Genomic DNA, 27,213 nt, shown 5'->3' on the forward strand with positions numbered 1-27,213 from the left:
GAAAAAAAACTATCCTGTCAGAAATCCATACGCTAATAACATTTTTTTTCTCGCTCTGCATAGAATTAGATAATAAGAAAAAATGACTCAGTTCAAATTAATTAATATACCACAGATTAATCACAGAAATCGGAGTTGTTTTATTATTAAACTCACAATAAGCACAGATTTTGGAAGGTTCAGTTTAGGGTAGCGCTAGTCACCCTTTTCTTGAAGGACAAAATTCCACTATTTAAAAAATAAGATTCTGTCCTCTCCCCTCCTCAAACACAATCGAAAAAATTCTACATAAATCCTTTACTAGGAATTTTTCCATTTTGTTTCCACTACATTCATCCTTTTTTTTTTTTGCAGAAATATGATTATGAAATTCTCTTTGAAATATAAATCGAAAAAACCTACTTCCTTTACATATTTCAAAGAAATCTTGTCGCAAAATTATTTTACAATAGCTTATAGCCGTTGTAAAAAAAAATCCAGTGGTGCGTTTTGCAACGGCAATAAACTATAATAATATTCAAGAGATATTGATAATCAGAAAGTTAAAACTGGTGCAGATAGAAAAACAAACCACTAAAGGAAATGGAAAGTAGGAAAATGGAGCTTGGGACAAAACAGGGCTGATTGACCTAATAAGCTTAGGTTAAAATTCATGAATGCAAAACTGCAGCAAACTTTGCTATTATAAATCCGCTAGAAAGAGAGAGGTATGTAACCAGAGCATTTTAAAACAAAATAATGACGCTCCAAGAGAGGGGAAGGTGGTAGTGGTGGAAAAGGGGAGGGCACATTTTTGCTCTTTCACCATACGTAGTGGTAGTTGATACGTATCTATTCAGGCAACACGTTCCTAATATTTTTATCTGTAATAAATGACGTGGCTGCTTGTGCTCAACACGTGGATCCGTAGCTGCTAAATGATGTGTGCAATAAAAGGAACCTGCCAATGAAATTCCTCATGGTTTTAACAGGTGTTGTGTGTTAGCGTCTAAAAGTGCACGGTACTGACTTGCTCTCGAAATTCTAGTGGTGTGCGCAACTTAACACTCGGAACTTGTAACTTCCAAACGACGACAATTTAACATCGCAAAATGACCAAATTCAGTATTTTGGTTGCCCTATTTGGTTTAATGGGACTTTACCTTGATGGTAGTTTGTGTGATACCAATGACACGATTTCTCAGGTAAGAGTTTCGATTTGGTGTAATTATGGGAATCGCACAGATTTAAAAAAAAAAAAAAAAGGACAAAAGTTGTTTAAATCTTGAGTTCATTCACGATGAATATGGTCTAATGTATTTCAAGATCCCCCCCCCCTCTTTGGTTCTTGAAGTTCTGTCAGACTTTTCTGTGGTTGTTTTTTTTATTTAGGGTAGTACCCAAAGTTGAGGCTTTAAGACCTCAACCTCAGTTGCTGTCCTAAAATCAAAAAAAGTGTATGTGTATATATATTAAGCTTTTTAAAAAATCATTGATATTTTATTAGTTTAAATGACAAGTTATGTGAAAAAAACAACTATATCTGCTGTGGTTTAGTGCATAATCAGATTCTGTGAATGACGTGGTTTATTTACAGGGTATGCGTATAAATGGGGATGGTTGAATGCAGCAACGCCCATCTCACTGCATTTACATTAACTGAGGCTTGTTATATGCGCATATAATAAGCCTCAGTTAATGTAAATACAGTAAGAATATATTAATAATTGACAAAAAATGTTAATTATTTTCCATGAAGATGGGTTTTATATTTTGAAGTTGTGCGTTTTAGTAGATTTCAACTTTTGATATGTTATTGTTCGTTGAAATCGGTATTTTATAAAATTCATCATATTCTGTTTTGATTTGCGGATGCAGTTAGTGACAACGGGGCTGGAGTTTCCTCTTCAAAATATCTAGGCGGAAGAAGGTGCCCTGGATGTTTCCTGCCACACCATCGAATTTATACATAAATTAAATTTCTAGCGAGATTCTCGTCTGATTTTCATTTTCTGAAAAATAGAGTGAAAAAAGCAGAATTCCTTTTGTTGTTGCAAAGTGTAGAATTTACTAAATAAGACATTACTGTTGCAATGTGGAAGTCGTGTATCTGTGTCGAAGTTTTAAACAGTTCTATATATATATTCATAGAACATACAAAAGCTATGTGTTTTCAGTGCAAATAAGCCGAGCTGGCTGTAACTATTTTTTGTGGACTTTTGATTTTTTTTCAAATTAAATTTCAAATGCCATCTCACTTAAATTATAAATCACATTGTGCATGATGTATATAGAAATCACAATTAGAAAATATTTTGACTTGAAATAATCAAATTGATGCACGCAGAATACTAATGGCGCTAAGAGGCGGGGCCATGAGCCAGAAATATTTTCTGCTAGATAAAACTGTATTTATCACTAATTTCAGTGTATGAAGTATGCTTGAAGCCTAATTACATCTTTAACGCAAAGCCACGTAAAAATAAATAAAACTCTCCTCTACAGCATATAATTTCAGACTCTGGTTTTTTTTAAAAAAATGCTGTTGCAGGTTTTATTTATTAACCACTAGCATTGTTTTTAATCTATATTTGTCCCAAATATAGGAAGATTTCTTGGATCTTTTTATTGTTGTTTTTTTAAGGTTGCAACCGTGAAATTAAAAAGATTTATATAATTTTGAGTAAATCTGTGAAACGTACTTTAAAAAAAAAAAAAACTTATTTTTTAAAAAACGTTTCGCCTCCGAGTTGAAGATTGAAAAAAACACTCTTCAACTTAGCATTTTTCTTTTTTATTATTATTAAAATTACTACACTCAGCGTACTCATTCGATGAAATCAAATTAAACTCATCTCTTGTTATAATTGTTGGTATACAATATAATTTGTAACTGTTTGGAGTTGAATTTTTGATTTCCATTATTTTCTTTGTTTTCGCGAGAAATGTTATGTCTGTGACAAATCTATATGGTCTTCAAAGAGCGATTGTGGGGAGGGAGATGCTTTTGTAAAAATGCATCTAATGTGACAAAAGTTATAGGTCATTTACGAAATGTTGACCTATTTTTGATTCATATATTCCAGACATGTAATTTGTTTAGCCTAATTTTGTCCCTACAAATGATCTGATTGAAACTAAAATTTGTATTATTTACTTTTTAATAGATCCAAATACCATTTTATTAAATGCCACCCAACCAGTGCGTAATTATTAATGTTATTTCGAATCATTTTGTTAATAAGTGTTCTGAGTGAAACCGAAACTTAATATTAGGAAATCTTTTTTTCATACTTTCCAAACACCAGTGTTTATTCAATTCTATCCAACCAAAGCGGTGCTATTAGAGTATATGGCGTAGAAATATTTTGTCTCCTTCTCCCTGCAAATGTTTCAATTGAAACAAATTGAAATGGTGTGACAAATTTTTTTGTAAGGATTCCAAATGCCAAATTCGAAGAAAAATCCGTTCAATCAGCGCATATGAACAGAACAAAACGATTCTAAAAAGCGATTTCGCTTTTTGCGAAATGCACTGGAAAACTGTTCTAGATTCAGCAATTCTGAAAATGAAATCAATGAAAAAACGCACCATTTTTTTTATAATTGTTTCGTTTCTTGTTTTTAAAGAAAACACTTTTTTAACGGTTTAAGCTATCAATTATTTAATGTCAACTTTCCGTTTCTTGGTTGACTTCATTACATTTTGTAATTAAGCCAAGGAACATGGAAGTAATTAATGCTAGTGATAAATTAAGCTGACCGAAATGCGTAACAGTATATGTGTAATGTATTGGAAAATTAGTATACAACACTGGCTAATATTACACAAGAGGGCAAGGCACCAGAGCATGACACCGTTGCAAAGAGGAATACATTAATAAATTTGTAAATTCGGGAGCTTGTATTACTTTTATTCAAAATGGGACACAGGTTGCGCAATTCATTATTATTACAAATCTCCCGAATTCGAAAACTTATTTATAGCTGTTGGTAATTCGAACTATAAGGATGTAAAACTAACATGCACGATGCGTGCTTGAAAGATGAATCTAATTCATTTTTGCGTTAACTTTCTTATAATTTAGTCATATTGTCTACTCACAAAACTACTCTTACCACTTCTCAATGGCGATCTTATGTTTCTCCCTTCCACTTCATTCCATTGTGAAAAATATCCAGGGTTTCTTTTTGATAAGTTGCTCTCAAAGAATTTGCAGGTCTCAGTCATTATACCTTCCTCTGTTTATCAGACTTTGCTGATCACATCCCTCTTCTTAGCTGACATTTCGCATCCGATACTGCCTTATCCTCCTCTTAGCTTTTTTTTTTCCAAAGCTTCAACTTCTCGAAATCCAGGTGATTAGCTCTGTTCCAAGTAGGCCACGAGATATGGCCTGATTAATTACACAACGGAACACTGGCTTCCTTGTTTCTGCTTATCAGTTTCCTCTGATTATTGCATAAATTCTTTCTGTAAAATATTCCCTTAAACTTCAGCTCCAGTGTTCACTATCATCTCAAAAGATCTCGCATCTCCATCAAACTGCAGTTTACACCAGCGTGATGTCCCAGTTGCCACAGTTTCAAACCTCGTTGAAGGCCTATTTTGTGTCATTATTCCCCTTCGAATTTGCGGACTCAGAAACATTCGCAGTATGATTAATATCCAGATCAAAGGACAGAGCCAAGTGGAATCATAGTAGTAATTCCTCCCGATATTTTTTTTTTTTTTAAATCGGAGAGCCATTCTTCTATCCATTACCAACAAATTGTCTAATTTTCTGTTAAATATCATTAAAAAAAAACATTCAGAAACATCGCAGACTATAAATGCATTATTTTTTTTTTTCAGCGAACCAAATTGCATCATTAGCGTGAGATCCAGCTCGCTAGCTGCTATTTGGTTGAGCATAGCCATCATCTTACTGTTGCGGGAATGCCGCTTTCTGGAGAAATAAATAAGTTAACCCCGTTGGTGCAGATTTACAAATAAAATATTATTATTTTTTTTTTATGTGGGTTTCGTTTCATAAAAACTTTCAAATATGGAACTGGATATTGCTAATCGGAAAAATAACACATGCCTTTGGGTTAGAATCACATACTTGGAATTTTACCAGATGTGCGAGTGGCAGTGTAATTCTTTCAACAGAAAGCTTGAGTTAGTCTCAGATCAGACAGCTAATATTTTCACCTCCTACTCTCCTTTACTAATTGAGATTTTTTCCCTTCAGCCTCACCGACAAAAACTTGCTGGAATATGTTCGGTTCACTAAATACTTCCCCTAAACAACTCCCATTTCAGTCCACTTATCGAAATTCCGACGAATAGTTTAAATTCTAAACTGCGAGTAGAAACAAAACAGATGAAACAGGTACATTTTAGTGCCATTAGAAATTGCTAGTTTTCTGACAGTTGATTTGTGTAATAAACTGCGAAATTCAGAAAATGCAGGGAGGATGCCAAAAGTCTGGAATGGTCCAACAAAAGTGCATATGAACTTTTTTTTTTTTTTTTCATTTGATGAAGGTGAATTAGCCGATCTCATACAAAAGCGGTTCCCCCCCCCCTCCCGGAAAATTGTATTTTATGCTGTATGCAGGTAAATCGGCCAGAAAAACGCAGTTTAAAAGCCAAAAATGCTATTGTTGGATTTTTAAATAGTGAATACGGTGGATAGTCTCGTGATCTCCCGCGATAAGTCATTGGAGGTTTCAGATAATAATAGTTTTCGAGCCCTTATAAACGAAGCTTACAGCGAAGAATCGTAGTCTCACTTCTTCCACACAAATTTTCTTTTTTTTGTCAAATAAAATCGTTTTGAATTAAAATGGTTATAGTAAAAAGAAGAAAAAAAAATAATTTCGCCAATAAAAGAATACAACAGGAGAGAAACCTTTCATAAACCAGCCTTGAACAACAAATTACTACACGGCGCATGCTCCTATCACCAAATACACTACCTGTAATTGTTTACAAGCAGTGAAAGTGTGTCGAGTTGAATTTTCGATTGTCGAATAATTTCGCTTTTGGGTGATATGCAGCATATTTACATTAATCAAAGAACTCTGTCGAACGTTCACACGTTTGTTAAAAAAAAAAAAAAAAAAATCGCATTTATGTATCAAAAATTTTTCTGCTAATAAAACTGATCCTATTGAACTGCATCAACATCTTGTGTTTATTCCTTAATTCCAAAATTTTTTATTAAATCTCAACCTGACTAGAGCGAAGTTTTCGAAATATGTAATTTCGACGGAATGTATTAATTCCACACATTTTGTCCTTTTCGCTTGTGCAAACCGAATGAAACGAATTGGAGATGGATACAAAACTTGGTATGGATTCTAAACATCGAATTTCGGTATATGTCGTGCTGCGATATACGACAGAGAGGAGTTTAGAAGGAGAACCATAATCGCAAATGAATTTATGCTCAGGTTATGCAGACGGTGTGGTGTGGAATGAGTTTGATGGGCGAAAGGATTTATACAAGATGGATGGCCTGCATTTGAATGGATTTGGTGTGCGGAGACTGGAAAAAGTGTTGCTGAATGAAGTGAAAATTGATGTGCAGAACCAGCGAAACTAGAACTACCATGGGGGGGGGGAGTGGATATGCGGACATCAGTGAGACAGTTGAGTGTAAGAATGTATATAATGTACCCGAGCCAGCACTAAGGACAAGAAATCGGAATGGGATAGTTAGAATAACGCATCAAGATTAGGGGTGGGACAAAGGGACCTCTGCATTTCATGTATACTAATGCCAGGACTATTAGGAACAAGAAGGAAGAATTTTTGCCCTTGATTGGCTCCCTGGCCACAGGTTATTGGCATGAGTGAAACATGGCTGACGGAAGATGATATAGTTAGTGGGATAGAATGTGTAGGTTATAGTGTGTTTAGGAGGGACAGAGAGAATAAAATGGGGGGGGGGAGTGTTATTGATGATAGGTGATGAACTGCAGCCAAGGAGAATAGAAGTTGTATTCTCCTTGGAGGAGAGGACACATGTGAGAAAGGAACTGGATTTTATTCAGTTATTCAGGGATAACTATCTCAGACAGCATGTAATAGAAAATACTAGGGGTTTGAGAGTGCTTGATCTGGTAATAGCATCTGAGAATTTGACTGTAATGAATATGACCATGTTACCACCTATTCGTGAGAGTGATCATAAGGTCTTGACCTGGAAGGTGGCTAAAGGTGTGGAATTTTCGATTAAGACAGGATATATGTGGAATTACTATGCTGGCAAGTATGACAAGCTTAGGAGATTGCTTGGTTCAATGCCATGGCATGTAAAACTGCAAGGGCTGGATGTCGATAGAGCATGGGAAGTGGTCACAGAGCATTTGCAGGAGGTTATGGCTGATTGTATACCTAGGGTTCGAATAGTAAAACAAGTAGAGGTTATATGGACGAACAACACCATTAAGCTTGAGCTGCAAAACAAGAAACAACTGTGGAGGGAATTTTAAAGAGAAAGGTGACCTGTAGGCACACGAACAGTATAAAGCGCAGGCCAGAAGGGTAACGAGTGTGATTAAAAAAAAAAAAAAAGAAAGCAAAAGGGGATTATGAAAGGAAACTAGCTATGCAAGCTAAAGAGAATCCCAAACAGTTCTTTCAATATGCTGCAAGCAGAAAAAAAAAAAAAACTGTACATGCCGATGGTAAGAAGGTCACTGAATCAGTCGATATAGTGGAATTACTGAGCAAGCACTTTTCAAGAGTATATCATCCAGGTGGTGACATTGAAAGAATGAAGGAACCATTAGTTCATATGGGAATTGTGATGAATGAAGTGGAGGTGAATAGTTTATTACAGAACTTTAATGTGAATACATCTGTGGGATTGGATGGTATACCGGCACGGGTCTTACTTGAAGCGGCTAAAGAATTATCAGGGCCCTTGCCCATGTTGTTTAATCTGAGTCTCGGATCTGGTTTAGTCCCGAGGGGGGGTGGAAAGAGGGGAAAATAGTTTCACTGCATAAAGGAGGATCCAAGACTACTGTTGCAAATTACCGACCGATCAGCATATCAGGAGTCGTTGTCAAGTCTTGGAGAGAGTAGGCAAGGGAAAAATACAGGAATGGATTGATGAAAATGATGGGGTGGAGAGGATCCAGAGGCGAGTGTTCAAGATGATAGCAGGTCTATGGAATGAACCTTATGAGAACAGGTTGGAGATTTGTTTGTTGCAGAAATTGGTTGATAGGCGGAAAAGGGGAGACATTCAAATTGCTGAAGAGTTTCTATAGAATTAATTCAGTGGATATTTTTGAGATCAGGTCTGGTGGTGGGAGAACTAGGGGACATCTATGGAAGCTGGGCAAGAGTGTGGTTAGCAAGGGTGTTAGAGCTTGGTTCTTTACTTTTAGAGTGGTAAATGAGTGGAATAAGCTGCCAGAGTCTGTTGTGGGTGCTATGACAGTGAGTTCCAGGCAAGGTATGACAGATACTGTGAGAATGTCGTTGTGTGGACATGATATTTAGGGCCTCCCTCGATGAGTCTGAGGACTCCCTGGAGTCGCCCGTAATAATATTAAAAAAAAAAAATCGCTTCTACACAGTCCCAAAATAGCTTGCGTACCGATGAATCTGATTAGGTTCGTACTCATTTCACGAAACAACAGCTTAGTAAAATGAAAAAGATATCATTCAGCAAGCGATGTTTTTGTTTAATCTTTATCTTTTATCAGTTTAAGAGGAAATGGCAAATAATAAAATAAAGTCCATCTGTTTTCGGATGGAGTATTAAGTTAAAAAAAAATGACGAATAGAATATCTGTTACCTTCTACTGAGCTTACTATACGTTATTCCGTATGTCTCTTGTACGAGAATGATCTGAAACGGTCTCGGTCTCGACCACAGATGGCAACACTTTCGGCAAGTGTTTTTTTCTGAGTTGGCACGTCTGTCATAAGCATCCACGTGAAATTGCAAGTCATTCTATCAAGTAGTTTGTTTTATACAGCTGTCTGAAGCAAAAGTGTTGTCTGTATCCCTTGAAATGGATAAAATTGTGAGTATCGTGAAGTTATAAAATGCTCTTTAAAAGAAGGTTTAATGCCAAAAGAAATTCATTCGAAGTTCATAAAGTTAATGGGCACTCTTCTCCTTCGTTTTCGACAATTAAGAAATGGGCTGCCGAGTCTAAACGTGACCGTAACCAGCCTTGAAGATGAAGGACGTCCAAAAAGTGTAACACTAAAAATCACTGATCAAGTGCACGATATGGTATTGGATGACCGGCGAGTAAAAGTGCGTGAAATTGCTGAGACTAGGCATTTCAAAAGAACGTGTAGGATATATTTTGCATGAAGAATTGCAAATGAAAATGCTTTGCGCAAAATGGGTGCCGCACTTGCTCACAACAGATCAAAGACGCGCTTGCATGAAAATCTCTGAACAGTGCTTGTAGCGTTTTAACAAGAATAAAACTGATTTTGTGCGTCGATTTATTACTAAGGATGAGACTTGGATTCACAATAGCACACCAGAATACAAACAGTAGTCAAAACAATGGACAGAAGCCGGTTGTTCAGCGCCAAAGAAGAAAAAGTTGGTTCCATCAGCAGGAAAGGTCATGGCATCGGTATTTTGTTTATTAATTATTTTGAAAGGGGTAAAACAATAACCCGGGAATATTATTACGATCTTTTAACCAGACTTGACGAAAAAGTCGTGAGAAAGAAGAAAAAATCATCTTTCATCAGGACAATGCACCTGCCCGCAAAGAAGTTTTGGCAATGAGAAAATTAAGGGATCTGCACTATGAATTGCTGGAACATCCACCCTATTCCCCAGATTTAGGGAATAGGGTGGATGTTCCATATGAATTATCTTCATTGGCTTCCTCTTCTATCTTTTCCCCAAATCTAAAACTCTTCCTCGCTTGTCAGCATTTTTCTTCGAATCAAGAGGTGATTGCAGCTATAGAGGGATCTTTCTCAGATCTTACTGAGAACCACTACAGGGACGGGATAACGGCTTTGGAGCATCGCTGGGATAAATGTATTAGTCTTAATGGAGATCATGTTGAAAAATAAATAATTTTGAAATTATAAATTCGTTTTTTCATTGTTAGTCAGAACTTTTCAGACCACCCTTGTATGTATGTTTTGTTAGCAGTATATTGAAGATTGGTATGGGTTAAAATTAACAGTAACTGGAAAAAAAGTTTATTCATGTTTTTATGATATGTCGTCCAGCATGAAACACTGTATATTTTCTACTGAAACGTCGTCTCTGACCGAAGGGATACATTTCGATGCAGAAATATGAAGCTTAAAAGCGAAAGAAGGCAGGCTTCATTTTTATAATATGTATATAATATATTACCATGCAGTCTCTTTATATTTTGGAATATTTAGTTTTTGTAAAATCAGTCGTAGTCATAATGAGATAATTATAATTTATTTTAAACGCAATTTTGAAATCAGTTCAAAATTTTCCTACTTAAAAAGAGAATTTTTAACATTAAAGAGAAAAAAGCGCAAAAAATAACTTCTTTATCCTTCTTAACACTCAGTAGGAGCTGAAATTTATGTTAACAGGTATATATGTGATTATGGAGTGAATTATTATTTTAGTGCTAGTCGGTCACATGTCGACATTTGAATTGTGTTATCTTCATTTTTAAGTATCTGAAAGAAGTCACGCCATCGTCACACGATACAATGCCTGAATTACAGCATTAATTTAGCTAAGATTTTTAATTGCTGTTTAGGGCGAAGGATAATATTTGACAAAAACACTGGTTTTCTTGGCAAAACCAAATATTTTTTATACGTATTCCTTTGTATAAATATTAAAGTTTTTTTATAATTTTATTTATCGATAAGTTTCCTATTCTAATAAATAGGAACTTTATAGTAATTTTTAACAAATCTTAATATAATAGTCAGTTAACCATTATTTTTATTTAAAGGTGAAGGTATTGCTTATTTTTATGAGACCATGTATTATTTGAAATACACATTTGCAGTTATATTTGTCATAATTATCCATTTGTCTTTTATTTGTTTTGCGATGATGAGTACTGTGTGCTAGCATCGCTTTCTCGTAATAAACCATGTCTAGCAGCGAGTTTGAATGAACTTGAATTTGGGATCCTCACCAAACTTCATTATCAATTTAGTTTTGAATCAGTTCGGATTAGCCATATAGATCTATTTATGCAGTTAATTTTCTACTGTTGTATTTCTTTTTCTTAGCAATATGTGGATGATGAACACCATTCTGTGATCTGTACCTTGTGCTAAAGATTTCGATTACAAGAATAACTTCATATGAAGTGTAATCTGTTACAAATCTCATCTGTCATTTGGCTTTCCCTCAAACCAACGCGATTTAATAAAGGTAGGAGGTACTGCCGGAATGTTATTCGTACACTATCCATATCGGAAGTTTTTGGCATATATATGCAATATCCTATTTGTTTTTACCGGCAAGGTGCTGGTTTTTTATGTAACTAACATGAATCTGTCAGCTACAGGAATATGATTTATTAACATAGTTTCAACAATTGGAGCATAATTCGGGAAAAAGGAATAAATAAATCCGTTATTTTTTTTATTTTATTTTTTTAAAAATTCTTAATTTCAAAGGCTATCTTCATCATTAGTGGAAAATTACTATAATCTCTAGCTGCAGTTCACGCTTGTACACTTACTGCCATCTCGTGTTCCTAATCCAAAGTTTTATTGTTCTGTGAAATAGTGCGAGTTCAGCGGGTTTTTTTTTTCTTTTCTCATTTTGTAGAATTAAAACCTTCAATTTCTTAGGGTGGGGAGAAACCTATTTCTCCCCTAATTATCCTATCCAGCTGAAAAAATAATCAAGTTCTAGTCGGTGACTAGAATGAACCTCTAAGGTCTTTCTTCTAGCCTCCATAGCTTAGTCGATACAGACAAGGCTCTGATTTGGATTCGAGTCCCGTCCAGGGCGCGAAAATCCTTTTATCAGGACTTTTCAACTGAAGGTGAGTTAGTAGCTCTCATAGTTAGTAAGCCAGAAAAATACATGCAAGTTGTTCCAGTCATAACACACACACTGCAGATAGGATTAAATCTGATCTGCTTATAAGAAGTGTCAGGTTTCTGAAGCCATTGAACCTAACACAAAAGGGAAAACGAGGTTTCTTCTTCTGCCGATCTATCGTCATAGACCTTACTATGAGGTTATTAGGCAATCAGTATGCTTTTCTTACAAATATGTAACATAATACAATAATATGAATTACGAGGAATGGAAAACAATAAAATAAGTTAAAATTATTAACTATACTCATGGATAGTTAATGATTTTACTATCTTCATGGATAGTTAAAATTAACATGTGCAGGATTTTCGATCTCGTTTCAAGAACATTTTCAGTGCATATAGCTCAGGAGACAGAATAACAGTTGAAAATTAGAGCGCGTGTTATAACTAAATGCAAGGGACCTTAATCCGTGACTGAATACAAGGAAGAGACGTTGAAATTATCCAATAATCCATCGTTTAACAAATTTTTAATTTTCGGTAATTTTTGGATATTGAGAAAGCTGTACACAGGTTTAAAAAGTTAGGCTGATGAATATGGGCTTTATACAATCTTTCTGAAAAAAATTTTGTTTTTGTGTAAAGGTTTATTCTTATTCCAATGAATCTTGTGTCATATCTAGTAAATATGGCAAGACCTGACTTATCAGAATCATAATTGGATATTATCGTGATGTTCTTCCAAACCTATTTAACCATACAGATCTGTCTGCTCATATGAGAAACTGCCATTTTCCCTTTTTAAATGAGTTAGGCTCAATTGTCTATTACGGCAAAGTAATTTGGCATCCATGAAACCTAATTAATGCACTCAATACTTTCATAGGGTAGTTAATCATCTCTGCATAATATATTATGGCTCTCAGTTGCGCGTGTTCCTCTGGCTGGTTTGCCTGCGTTGCGGGATGAAAAAGCTCTTTCCAGGAGAAGAAAACCCTGCCACTACCGCATGAGACTGGATAACTCACCTTTTAGTTGAAAAGCCCTAATAAAGGTTCTTCGCGTCCTGGACGGGATATTCGAACCCAGATCTTTGCATCCAAAGAGTATTTTCGAAACTGAGTACACAGGCTCCATGAGCAAGAAATTCTGCAAACTCCTGTATAGGAATTGTTATTTGTTGGAGAATGTAAGAATGAATTCAGTGAATTTGATCTTTTATGGTAGGAAACTTCCTCTCAAGATGGGATGAAGACCAATATTCAAATATTTTTAATGACAGTTCTATATTTTTTTTAAAAAATCGGTAAATTGTAGGAAATATTCACGGTACTTGAATAAATAAAGCTTTGATAATGCTCGTCATCTATCTTTTGAGATAGATGATGATGAAAAATCAGAGTACCTCCCTATAATTATTTCTGCATACTGAAGACTGATTAGGTTTTCTTTAGATGGGGACTACCAGGAATAGAAGACTGTTTTCTTATTTAATGAGCAAATTTAGTCCACTCAAGAATTAACAAGCTTTCGATCGGCCGTTTGAGATGTTGAACTTTCGTTGGATCCTGTGAAAACATTTGGATTGGACCTACTTAAGCAATCTTCTGCCACGCTGCGTAACGGCAAAGTAGGATAAAATGTATTGTAGTTATATCTTTGCTTTCTACTTTAAAATATGACATATTAAAGTAACAGACTATTATCATCTCCTCATATATACCGTCAAGTTATAAGATACTGTGATAACACAACATAATTAGGTTAAATTTCATTAGTTTCCTATCAGAAAATAAAATTCCCCTCAAGAAAAAACATCCCACAAAACAGGCCAAGTAAAGTTTCAGATTTATTACAATGGCCTTACTTGTTCGGCCGCATTTGAGAACAACTAACCAACCTCTCCCAATAAATAAATCGTCTAACCTTTTTATTTCCCATAGGAAACAGGTAAGAGATCTTTTAGCTCTGACTTTTGGAAAGCGTTATGCAGCTTGTCTCTACCCTTAGCTATCAACGATAGCTGCATCCATGTTACCGATGCTTTACAAGATATCGGGGTGAGAATATAGCAGACATCTGTTGTCATTTCATGTCCTGATTCTAAACACTAACACTCGTATTGTTATCTGAAATATTGAGTTCTAGAGTGTCAGATTTTTCTGAAATGCAGTTTCTGCGAGAAAAACCGTACTAGCCTATTTCATATATCAACCAACTCTGAAACCAGCGAAAAATGGCCTAGCAAAAGAACTTAATATTTAGTACCTTTTTTTTTTCTTTCCTGAAACTTGCCTGTTCCCTAGCCGTATCAGCCTCGACTTTGGTCTCAGTCCTATTTAGAATAATCTTTAGTAGAATCTTTCTTGCACAAGAGATTAAACAAATATTTCTTGTTGTTCTTCCTTATGCAACAGTACGGTATAAATACTGATTCTTCTCAGTCGCTAGACTGTACTGCTGTCTCTCATATGTATATAATCTGTCTATTAAACACTTATCCCTATGGCCTTATCTCTACATGGATTCTGTAATTGTTATTAAGTTCCTTAGCTGCTCTTTAACCTCATGCCTAAGTGAAAGTTGTTCCAACTCGAGATTCCCCTGGGAAGGGGGAAGCTCCAAATTTTTTTTCTCATTCTTTCTCTTTGCTGTACACTTCCTCATAGTTCTCTTTCCATTCGTTTTAGATTTCCTTTTCTTCCGTTAATATTGCTGCATTCCCATCCTTGATAACATTCAGTTGTTGTGATGAAGGTCACAAACATCATCTTTTGTAGTCTCCTCATCTGGATCTCTCTCTCTCCACATTTCTTAGCATATTTATCCTTGTCATGAACGATGTGTTTTCTGACTTCTCTATGCAATCTCTTTATATTCTTCCGTCCTTGTGTCCTTTTCTTTCTCTAACCTGCTTTTGAACAGATCACATGTTTGATACAATCCTTAGGGCTCTTGCTCTTATAATTAAACCTGGGGATTTCTTGGCTATTCTATATTATAACCTTGACTCCTTCTAAGAGCATTGCAGATGTGTGTTCCCCTCATCAGGCTCCAGAAGTGCATCCAAACTGTTAATTTTCTGTGAACCTTCTTGGGATTACTCTCCCATCCAGTGAAATGGAACTGACTTTGGTTGTTTCGCAGTCTGTGCCGTAGTCTGCTCTAGAACAGTGTACATCAGATGCATGTCGTCCACCGTTGGAATGCAGGATGTAATCAGTCTGGTGCCTTGACCTGTGTGTTTGATATCCAAGCGCAGGTACATCGCGGGTGGTTCTGAAAGCAGGTATTAATAATTAATCTGTTAGCATGGACAAATTCCAACTGTCTTTTTCCCTCTGGTATTACGCTCCCCTAGACTAAACTTGTTGCACTCGGGCCCAGCTGCCCTACTCCTTCTCACTTCTGCATTGAGGTCTCCTATAACGAAGAGAACATCTTTTCTACAGGCAAATCCAAACAGTCTGTAGGTGCATAAATCATCACGATTCCTATAATTGGCAGGATGAGTCCCAAGTGTAATAAAATTATCCTGTTATTTGCGGGCTTATAACGAAGAAGAATTGTATATCACCTTTCCTTAGCACCACATCTACTCTGTGCTTTAAATCTCCTCTGAATAAAATAAACTAGCTCACCAGCTTGCCTTCGTCAATGCTTTCTCCATTTCATCTGGCTCTGTCATTCCCAGGATGCACCCCTCTCTCTCTCTCTCTGCGGATATTGTCAAGAACCCATCTGTGGCCCCGGAGATATTTATCTGCGCAGTAAAGCTCTCCTTCAAGGTTGATACCATGTCTTCTGTATTCCTCATTCACAGTAATAGTGACCTGTAGTGGAGACTGTAATATAGCTTTCTAACAGATTCCCTCTGCCTAAGCCCGCAATGCGGCTCAGACGCTGTTTACATATTAATATAAGATTTTATTTCACCATCCGACTACGCTCAGTGTATAAATACACAACTGTGATGCAACATAACTACCACAGGTGATGTATGTCGTTGATGCACGTGTATCAGTTCATTACTATGTTCGAAAGGCACAATCATTAGAATTTTGGAAATGCAATAATCTACGTTATTGCCAATTTATTAACAAAGAAACGTATGTTTACACCTGATATATACATCCGCAACTATCGGTGGGATCTTGGCCGAATAAAGTATTAACGACGGTAGATTACGTGCTAGAAATTGTCACTTTGTCTTTCAAGACAGGTTTCGTAGCCCATGCGAAGGTTCTGTCATCTTGGAGAATAAGGATTAGGACATCTGTTTGACATAACGTGTAATTTTATCCCTTAGTTCATAAAGGTTTGAAGGCGGGTCGTGGTGGAATGCCCATTCCTTCAACATATCCCTAACGAAGGCATCATGCGATCTGAGATCAGGAGATTCGTCCGAGAACACTCCTGGTACGTTAGAACCTATCGATTGAGGCAATGATAACATTATTGTTTGGGGCATGCTTACAGAAACGGCGAACAGACTGCTCACAAAGCGTTGTAAGCTCTTGGACCATTTGCTCTACCAACTCCGTAGGAATGAAAATAATGTCAACAATAAACGTGTTTTCTTCCAACGTCAACAACATTGCCGCAGCTAAATGTAATGGCGTAAACTACGTGCTCTTCTGTTAATGTGCAGTAGTGGAACGGCATATCTCATGCCTCGTGTATTGAAGGGGGTGTCAAAGTTAAGTACAGTACTATTTTTTCCGCAATGCCGTATGATATGATAACCCACTGAGAAATAAAATCCGTAAAAAATAAAGTTCATCTACACGATTTTGTTTAACTACACTTCAATACAGCATGTCATTCATTTATTCTTGATTTATTGCGCTGTTTAGATATTAATATAAGATTTTATTTCACCATCTGACTGCGCTCAGTGTAAATACACAACTGTGATGCAACATAACTACCACAGGTGGTGTACTAGTATGTCGTTGATGTACGTGTATCAATTCATTATTATGTTCGAAAGGTGTAAATAATGGAGGGGGAAATAATTTTAAAAATATTTGCGATAATATTTTAAGTAATGTAGAATAAAAAAAAAGACGGCCATGGCCATAGTTTAATATATTAACTATAATACATATTTAATCAATGCTGAATGAGTCAACTACAAGCAAGCATAAAATTTGTAGTTAGTTTATTCACTTAAAGCTTTCAGATTTTCATATTCCTCAAGAAGCATATTCCTTGAATTTCAAATGGTACAATTGCACATCTTTTCACATAGTTATGCATCAGTATATGCTGAAGTTAGTCAATGTTTGTTGCGCCATTATTTTCCGGATGCGCGCGCGCACACACACACATATACATACACAACCGATTCTGTCCTTTCGAGCATAGTTGGCCCTGAAGTTGAATTTACATCGCTAGTTGTTTTGAACCGAAGTCTATATCAATAAACCGTCGTATTCAGTAATAGCCACTCTTTTTTAAAATTTATTTTAAAAACATGCTGAAATTGTTTTTTAATACGATACATGCAAGCTAATCTGTTTACTATTTGTTTACTCCTGTTTTATGCTAATGACATTGATTCTAAATTGCTGTACCTTCGAACACAGTAGTATAATGCAACACTACAAGTACATAGCTGTGGAAATAAACAATGACTGTGTCGTTTTCTTATGTCAAATTACTACTCTGCTGGGAAGGGAGCAGAGGGAAGATCTTTCTAGTATTTAGAATATTCGAAAACTAGAAAAATGACTTTGTACAGAATAGTTCACCAAATGAAGGATGGTCAGATCACATTTTAATGAGATATTTAAATTTAGTTTTCAGTCTTTCACGGGCAGGATCGCCAGAAAAAAAAGCTGAGAATTCCAATCCCAGTAACATGATTTTTACCGTCCGATTTGAGAGCAGTGTTCCCAGTTTCTAGCTTGTTTTTGGATTGAATTGTCATAAAAATAAGTCGGGGAAATATCGAAGTCTGCTTTGATAGACTAAGCAGACTTTGTAAGTAGGATTAACCCTCCCGTTGTAACTAATTAGGTTTGGGCCCGTCACTTCAGTTATTGGATGCGTCCCGTGAAAGTTAGTTCAAGTTCAGATTCTCCAGAAAGGCATGAATTACAAGCCAAACATCGCTTCAAACGATGTTTGATTTGTATGGTATTGAACAGCGAATCCAATACACATACTTGAAACCTGTACGTTTTTAGTTTATTTGAGAAACATGAAATTTTGGCTAAAAAAAAAAAAAAAAATTGGATATTTCGAATCCAATATTTGTTAACAATTAACTCGCACACTGTCGAAATAAGCATTGCGGATAACACTAAATTTCAGAGAAACTTAAATTGCACTCAATAGCATAGTCTTTTCACTGAATACGCTTTTCACCTTTAAAGGCATAATTTTCACTATTTTCTGATAATGAGTCAAGTATTTTGGGCCGTTCTTCCTTCAGTAAGATCAGTAATCCATGTTCATTGGAATAAAACCGAAATGTTACACAAAAGTTTTTTCTTCTGTAAAGACTACAAGGAAAGTTGTGAAGCACGCAATCACAACCCAAACCTAAATAAAAACGATTGTCTAAAAGTTTCTCGATTTGGGGGAAGTTATACTGACTAATACTCGCCATTCATGTGTTCGTTAATTTGCAATTTTTTATTTTTATTTTTACGTTTAAAAAAAGTTTAAATTATTTTATTTAATTTTTTTTGGATATATATTAGTGCAGTTGGAGCTATTCTCCTGCAGCGGATAGTGTACATAATATCACGCACTTTCAATTGAATTGTTCTCTTTTTTTGTGTGTGTTTTTCCTATAATTGTATTGCAATTGCTATGAAACTTAGCCGAAAATTTTACAAATAAAAGGCATTTAAATTAAACCAAAGTGATTCCAGTAATATCTTATGATAAAAACAAAAATCCATGTACAGGAGACATGTTGGAGACAGTTTTGATTACCCCTCTTATCACAATCTTTCCGTTGAGATTGTGGCAAAAATTGACTGGTTGTATTTATTACGTAGACATTGGGATGATGTAATAGTTTCCCTCCTCATGCCAGTTATGAGCCTGACTGAGAAAAAATGTTTTCTGTTTCTAGTATTATTCTTGTTCCTTAAAATAGACTTCAAAATGGAAGAAGAATCAGATTCAGGTTGGATAGTGCTCCGTGATTAGATGACATTACATCAAAATTGAAACTTTACCGAGAAAAATCCAACTTGTTTCACAATGCTTTATGCAAAATTTGTGAAGATGATTCAATAGATCGCAGTATAGTGGGCTTCTAACAAGCATTAAAGACGATCCAAGAAGTGGCAAGCCATCAACAGGTATACAGATGGCACATGGAAGTTTGTCATCAATAGCCTGCTGGAAGAAGATCGGCCAAAAACGCAGTGAAATAAAGCAAATCACATCTGTTTTCAGAATTCTGACTGAAATTTTGAAGACGGGGAAAGTTGTTGGATCCAATACCGGCTAACAGAAAACCAGCAAGTGGCTTGCTAAACGATTGCAGAATTATGACGATTAATGCATCGTCATAATTCTGCAATTTTTTATTTTGATTTTTTATCAAAAAAAAATCAGCTAACGACTTTTCCTTATAGGGAGTTGACAAGGCTGTTTTTAGCCCTATCTAATTTTGAGTGGGCAGTTCAATCTCCACCGATAGCCAATTGAAAATAGCTAGGCAAAGACTATTACTAATTATAAGCGGGGAAAAACCGATGACGAGACTGGAGAACAAGTACCGCAGTCTAGGGGTACCTTAACAGCAGTGTCAGCCGGTGAAATTTTAAATTTCATTTAAAATTTCACCGGTCGACACTGCTTAACATGCTATATTATTGTCTGAAATAGTGTGGGTTCTATGGTCGATTTTCTTGTTTATGGGACGAAAAATCGGAGCATCCGGCAGGAAAAAACCGTTCGTTCTTGCGAGAGATGTTATTATGGGAGAAATAATGCTCTTATTTTTGGTGATTGCCAGTGCCATAATCCCCGAATTTCAGTCCTTAAATATGCATCTTAAATTTGGGACCTGGAAGTAAATATATGCAGTATATTTTTTAGAGTCCTTTTCTTTTTTATGGGCTTGGAAGTATTTGCATTCTTTGTCTACATCAAGTGAAACAATTTAGGTGCTTAACGGTGCGAGTCCATTATCCTGTTTTTTGTCTGAGGTGGTGGCTTGGTCAAGCCAAATTATATATCTTACTCTACCTTTTTAGAACGAGTTGCCTAGTGTTGCACTACGTGCAGCCGCAAACTTGACTGACTTGTCTGTTTGCTTGCTTGGGAAAAAGGATTAAAAAAAACCTAGCTTATAAAATTGCTTGGTATCTTTAACATAATATATACTCAAGGTAAAAAAAAACTTTTCTACACTCATATATCATGAGTAGGTCTCTGTATTATCTAACCCTTAATTTACATATGTACTAATTCATTATACTTTACATCCTTTTGCAGGTAGAAAACTTCAAATTTTCCTAAATTAACTTTTAATTATAAAATATGTCCAGGTATTAAGAACCGTAAGTGGCGAGCACATGGCATAATTAGGATCAAAAATTACGATCAAAGAAAGAACTGTTTCGCAAAAAAGCTAAAATAAAATCATGAAGCAGTTGAATATATACTATGTTGCCAAAAGTGTCTGGACAGCAGCTGTTTATTTTCGAAAGGAGGCCCGACCTTGGATTGACAGCAACGCTGTCAATACGAGGTCGGGCCTCCTTTCGCTATATTACAACCATTACCTTTCGGAGTAGGCTCTCTACTAACTTCTGGTAAACTGCTTCTCGAATTCGGTTCCACTCCTCCTGTAGTATGGCGAATGGCTAACTAGTGTTAGTTGGGCGAGTACGTCTGGTACGCTGTTGCGTACCAGACTTGCTCGCCCCTTCGCTCCAGCTCATCCCAAAGATGTTCATTAGAGTTGAAATCGGGAATTTGAGCTGTTTTTGAATCTGTCAGTTTAGTTCTTCAAACCACAGAGGTTGGGATCTTGCTTTGTGAGCAGATGCGTTTTCGTGCTGATACAGGAAAGGGCCGATTCCAAACTGTTGCTATAGTCTGGGAATGGAATTGTTCAAAATGGCATGGTAGTCATCAGCGTTTTAAAAATTCGGACACAGAAACTAATGGACCCAGTCCAAACAGTCTCAGACTAATATACTACTGCCTCCAAATTTCACGGTCGATATAAGGCGTTCCTGTAAGTATCATTTACCAGGCATTCGCGAGATCCAGACATATCCATCGGATTGCCGGATCGCAATTCATCGCTCCACAGGACCCTCATCCATCGACCCTCAGTCCAATGAGTGTAGTTCGTACTTTTCAAACGACCATTCCAGGAATTTGCAGGTGTAATCAAGGGCTTGTTAAGCCCTTGATTGTATCTGGAAAACACGAGAGCAAACACCCCCAGAAAATAGTTCTGTCACTGGTATCCGTTCCAGAGCTCGTGCGGAAGTCGATTGCGATGGTTTCTAAGGCTGACTGATGATTTACTGTGACAACACGCTTGAGTTTTTTCGTACCGATTTCCCAGTTTCTTGGGCATATGGGGGGGGGGGGGATTTGGTGGTTTCATCACGTTTCCACTTCAGTAACTTCGCTGAGAGTAGACTGGAGCACGTGCAATGTTGAAGAAATCTCTAGGATCGAATGACCGAACTTGTGGATTTCGGCTACCAGAGTTGAGTCACCATTTTGGTGAACCCGCGTTTAACACCGTCAACAATTTTTTCAATCACAGTAATAGATGTATTGTATCAAGTGAAAAGATGATATGATTAATATTTCCAGCATTTGTCTCTGATGCCAGTAGCTGGCAACACCACTAACAGAAGCCTCTCCGCCATCCCCTGTCATCACCTCCATTCTGGTTAGCAGAAAGACATTGCAGAAGATAGATCTCTCATCGCGTCCCACTCTTCAACACATGTCAACGATCATTTCAGTGACAGTAATTGTTATTGTATCTAGTGAAAAGTCGATGTGAATAATATGTCCTGTAATTTTCTCTATGCCTACAGCGGGAGAACCCGCTGCAGTGAAACCGCAACCAACAACCCCTGCACCTCTGCCTATCATCTTGGCAAAAAGACATCACAGTACATATTTCCAATCCACGTCAACGATCCCTTAAATCACAATAACTGATGTACAAGTGAAAAGGACTTGATAACGTGAATAATATTTTCCGCAATAGCTGGCAACTCCGCTAGCAGAAGCCTCTCCGAACCATCCCCTGTCATCACCTCCATTCTAGTTAGCAGAAACGCATTACAGAAAATAGATCACTAATCACGTCCCCTCCTTAACACACGTAACACTTTTTAATAGACATCAGCGATCGTTCCAGTCACCATAATTGTTGAATTATGTCAGGTAAAAAGATTACATGATTAAGTGATTATTTCCCGCAATTTTCTCTGATGCCAATAGTGGCAACTACGCTAAAAGAAGCCTCTCCGCCATCCCCTGTCATCACCTCCATTCTAGTTAGCAGAAAAACATTACGGTACATAAATCACTCATCATATACTCTTCGTAAACGCTCTCGTTCAAATTTTTGCGAGTTACTAGCCTTGTAAAAAATAATAAACACACACGAGTTTCATTAACATTTCAATATCGAGATTTAATATCATCACTAAATAACGCGAATAGAATTACTAATTTTCGGAGACAATACCCACCACACACCCGCGTTTGACACCAGTCAACAATTCTTTCAATCACAGTAATCAATGCATTTTATCAAGTGAAAAGATGGTATGATTAATATTTCCTGCAATTTTCTTTGATGCCAGTAGCTGGCAACTCCACTAACAGAAGCCTCTCCACCATCATCCCCTGTCATCACCTCCATTCTGGTTAGTAGAAAGACATTGCAGGAGATAGTTCACTCATCGAGTTCCACTCTTGAACACACGTTAACGATCGTTTCAATCACAGTAATTGTTATTGTATTCTAGTGAAAAGTCGATGTGAATAATATGTGCTGTAATTTTCTCTATGCCTACAGCGGGAAACCCGCTGCAATGAAACCGCAACCAACAACCCCTGCACCTCTGCCTATCATCTTGGCACAAAGACATCACAGTACATATTTCCAATCCACGTCAACGATCCCTTAAATCACAATAATTGATGTACAAGTGAAAAGATGACTTGATTAAGTGATTAATATTTCCAGCAATTGTCACTAATGCCAATGCTGGCAATTCCGCTAACAGAAGCCTCTCCACCATCATCCCCTGTAATCACCTCCATTCTGGTTAGCAGAAAGACATTGCAGAATATAATTCACTCATCAGGTCCCCTCTTTAACACACGTCGAATCGTTCCAATCACAGTAATTGCTATTGTATCTAGTGAAAAGCTGATGTGGATAATATGTTCGGTAACTTTCTCTGAGCCTACAGCGGGAAAACTCGCCGCAATGAAACCGCATCCAACAACCCCTGCACCTCTGCCTATCATCTTGGCACAAAGACATTACAGTACATATTTCCAATCCACGTCAACGATCCCTTAAATGACAATAATTGATATACAAGTAAAAAGATGACTTAAGTGATTAATATTTCCAGCAATTATATCTAATGCCAATACCTGGCAACTCCGCTAAAAGAAGCCTCTCCGCCATCCCCTGTTTATACCTCCATTCTAGTTAGCAGAAAGACATTGCAGAAAATAGATCGCTTATTAGGTCCCACTTTTTAATAGACATCAACGATCGTTCCAGTCACCATAATTGTTGAATTATGTCAGGTGAAAAGATTACATGATTAAGTGATTATTTCCCGCAATTTTCTCTGATGCCAAGTGGCAACTACGCTAAAAGAAACCTCTCCACCATCATCCCCTGTCATCACCTCCCTTCTAGTTAGCAGAAAAACATTACGGTACATAGATCACTCATCATATACTCTTTGTAAACGCTCTCATCTAAGTACTTGTAATCAATGCATCTCTTTATATACAAGACAACAATGATTTTGCAAAAATGTCAATTCATGGTTGATTTGATTGTTTGAACTTTCAACAATCTCTTCAAGATAAGTGGTGTTCATGATGTCACAGTTTGAATGTGTTATTGGATTGTGGGGACAATAATTATCTCATTAGTTGTGTTTGCATCTGCAGTGCTAGAGCAAATGCAAAGGTATTTTGTGTTTGATTCAATTTCTAATTAGAGGAACATTAAGTCTTTATTCAATCTTATTCCTAATCGTATTCCTCAGTAATAGATCTCAATCTATTACTGAGGAATACGAGTATCATTATCTATGATATTCAAACCTTGCCTGCAGTAATCTTTATCCTAACGATATATTGAAGAGCTCACTCTCAACGAATACGTAATGAATACGTAAAAAAGACAGGCTGTTTTTTTAATCTGGAAAGTGGTACATAACATATGCATTTGGAAAAAAAAGTAAAATCACATTGATCCAGGAGGCTGCGTTGAAATGCTTCCAAATTTGGACGCAGCCTCCTACAGGTTGGGTCCAATTTTTCAGTGTAAAATTATAATTTAAAAAAAAACTCTTTTCGACTCTTTTCTTTTCTTCTCGACCCTTTTCGTCCACTCATCCTGACGGCAAAGAATGTTTATACTGCTAATGCCCATGTGCCTATGCTTATATAGCGTTGCGGACTTGTACTCGTATCTGTGTCATACAGGCGAGGCAAAGTAGAGATAACGAAGTTGCTATTCTTTATAATGCCTTGATACGCCCATAGATTACTGTGCTCAGGTCTGGTCTACTGGGTTTCTTGGGGATGAGGAAGCGGTAGAGAAGATTCAGAGGCGATCGACCAAAATGGTGAGTGGTCTGTTGAATGTTCTCTCCGAGGATCGAATGAGAATATGGATTGTAGAAGTTACTTGATAAGAGATATGATAGAAACATTTTAGTTGCTTAAAGGGTTTTATAGTATTGCAGGGGAAATGTTTCAGCACTTGATTAGAGAAGGGGGGTATAACAAGAGGTCATCCGTGGAAGTTGAGAATAGGTGTGGTTAGTAATAGTATGTGGACTACATTTTTCGCTTGGAGAGTTGAGTGAATGGAATGGTTACCAGAGTCGGTTGTTGAGCTCTTCATTTGGTAATATATTCAAGGAGAGGTATGATAGTTTGTGTGGATAGTTTGGTTCTCCCGCGATCAGTCTTCGGACTCCATGGAGGTGCTCCTACGTGGAGTCCTGAAGGAATTAATACCTTAAACGTATCTCTGTTTGAATAATATAATCCCCGTAGATGAGTAACAAATAGAGACGTTCAGTAATTACCGTCTTCGAGAATATATAGAAACAGACAAATAAAATGAGTTTTCAGCTGTGGGTTTGTTTATTTAGAATTGCTTGAATATTACAGGTGACTGTGATTTATAGTCGATCGCTTTATTTCCAGAAGTATATTTTCTAGTGTTTTAAATGCATTTTGGTGTGGCTTTGCGGTATGTTAATTTTTTTTTTTAAGTTCTTATAATTGTAAAATAACGTTACACAACAGATTTTTTCGGGGTGACCTTATTTTTAACTTTAAGAATAATTGTCGGGTATCTAATATACATATCATAATTGCTTCACAATGAATTAAAACCTTGTTTGAATTGATTTACAACTTAGAATTGAGGGCATGCTCACTTAGTGTTGCCCTCAAATTATCCCTCTTTAAATTTTAAAGAATTCATCTCACGCCTAAAGCAAATTCATTTGCCAGTGTAACACCACCGCCTCGCCTGTTGAAGTCCTGAAGTGGTTTGAAAATTGTTCCATGTTCTGTCTCTAGAGCAGAATTTCTGAACTATGCAAAAATATATGTAAAATTAATAAAAAAAAAATCTTTAGCCTACACAAGGCACTAAATGTATTACAGAGGCGCACAACTTCTCGCGAGTGGGAATCGTATAAAAATCATATTCAGTAGCGCAGTCAGGATTTAATCTGTAAGGGGGGCTAGTTGAATAGACGATTTGAGAATACTACGCATCGCATACGGCCTATGACTGAGCACAGTATAAAAACAGAAGACACGACACAACATAAATAAAATTAAAAAAAAAAAAAATGAATTTTAATTAGGAGAAGATTTTTGGAAAATTTTCCAGTGTTTGTTTTTCTTTTTTTGGGGGGGGGGGGGGAGAAGGCCCCCTTTGTCCCCTCTGGGTGCACCACTGATTATATATATATTGTTTTTGATGTTTAAGTTTTTTTTAATAACTGAATTTTTATGGCATTTTAACAGAAAAAGCTGCTACTGTGTCCACATTCTGTTCTTTCTCTAACCATTAATGCTGTTGATATTTGTAAAACTTGTAGTACGCAGAGGGAAGAAAGGGAGGTATTCTGATACCTGCGTTATATCCGAGGGCTTTGGAACAGTAATCACAAAATATCTGAAGTTTTCATCCCGAAGTCTTTCAGCTTACTTGCAACTGTTTTTTATGGCACAATCGGAAACATAATGTTTATTTTATTGTAAAGATTTTAGTTCACGTCCCATCTAAGATGCAAGCAACGTTATTTTATTTATTATTATTTTCATCTTATTTCATATTTGAAGATGTACGGAGAAGATGGGATGGGGTTAGGTTGGAGACCACACAAATAACACACACAATACATCTCCTGGAACTCTAAACAACAACAGCGCTTCTCCCTGCTGTAGAGAATACAGTGATCCCATATGAATGAATGCTTAACCCCCCCCCCCCCCCGCGCGTACACACTAGAGTCTGCAGAACCTATAGTACACTAACGGCAGGTGTGTTTTTACTGTAACGATTCTCTTTGGTTTGTAAACCCTAACTTTAAATCCAGTTCAGGACAAGCGAAACTTTATAAGGGCCTATTTTTAATGAAGATAAATTACAGATCTTATATACAAGTAGCAGTATTTTTTCTTCTGGCCACTCGGGTTTCTCATTTCTCAAAACAAACTAGCCAGAAAACCCAAACTTTTAACAGACATAACTTGGCCTCATAGCTTTAGTTGCCTCGCCTGTAATTCCATATAAACAACCAACCGGCTTCAGACATAATTCCAAATAACAATACGCTGCTTTTATCTGTCATTCTTCACTGTACTGAATATTTGTTACTAATATCTTCGTGTCAGTCTCACTCACGAAAAGTTGAAACTTATAGCATATTTAGTTCCATGAGAAGAAGGGTAAATAAACCGAGAACGCTGCTGCAGAAATCGGA

The 27,213-nt window shown here is 36.6% G+C and overlaps 1 protein-coding gene across 1 annotated transcript in view; it reads left to right on the forward strand.

The window, feature by feature from the left end:
• Positions 1-969: 969 nt before the first annotated feature.
• Positions 970-27,213, forward strand: part of LOC150096063 (uncharacterized) — a 63,058-nt gene continuing 36,814 nt past the window's right edge. Inside the window, exon 1 of the mRNA XM_090409635.1 lies at positions 970-1,184. Coding sequence (XP_090265761.1) covers positions 1,092-1,184 — 93 coding nt within the window. The 5' untranslated portion in view covers positions 970-1,091. The remainder of the gene's footprint in view (positions 1,185-27,213) is intronic.

The sequence above is a fragment of the Typopeltis vanoorti genome, chromosome 19 (assembly GCF_054136105.1).
Source record: "Typopeltis vanoorti isolate ZY-2024b chromosome 19, IOZ_Tvanoo_1.0, whole genome shotgun sequence".
Taxonomy (NCBI): domain Eukaryota; kingdom Metazoa; phylum Arthropoda; class Arachnida; order Uropygi; family Thelyphonidae; genus Typopeltis; species Typopeltis vanoorti.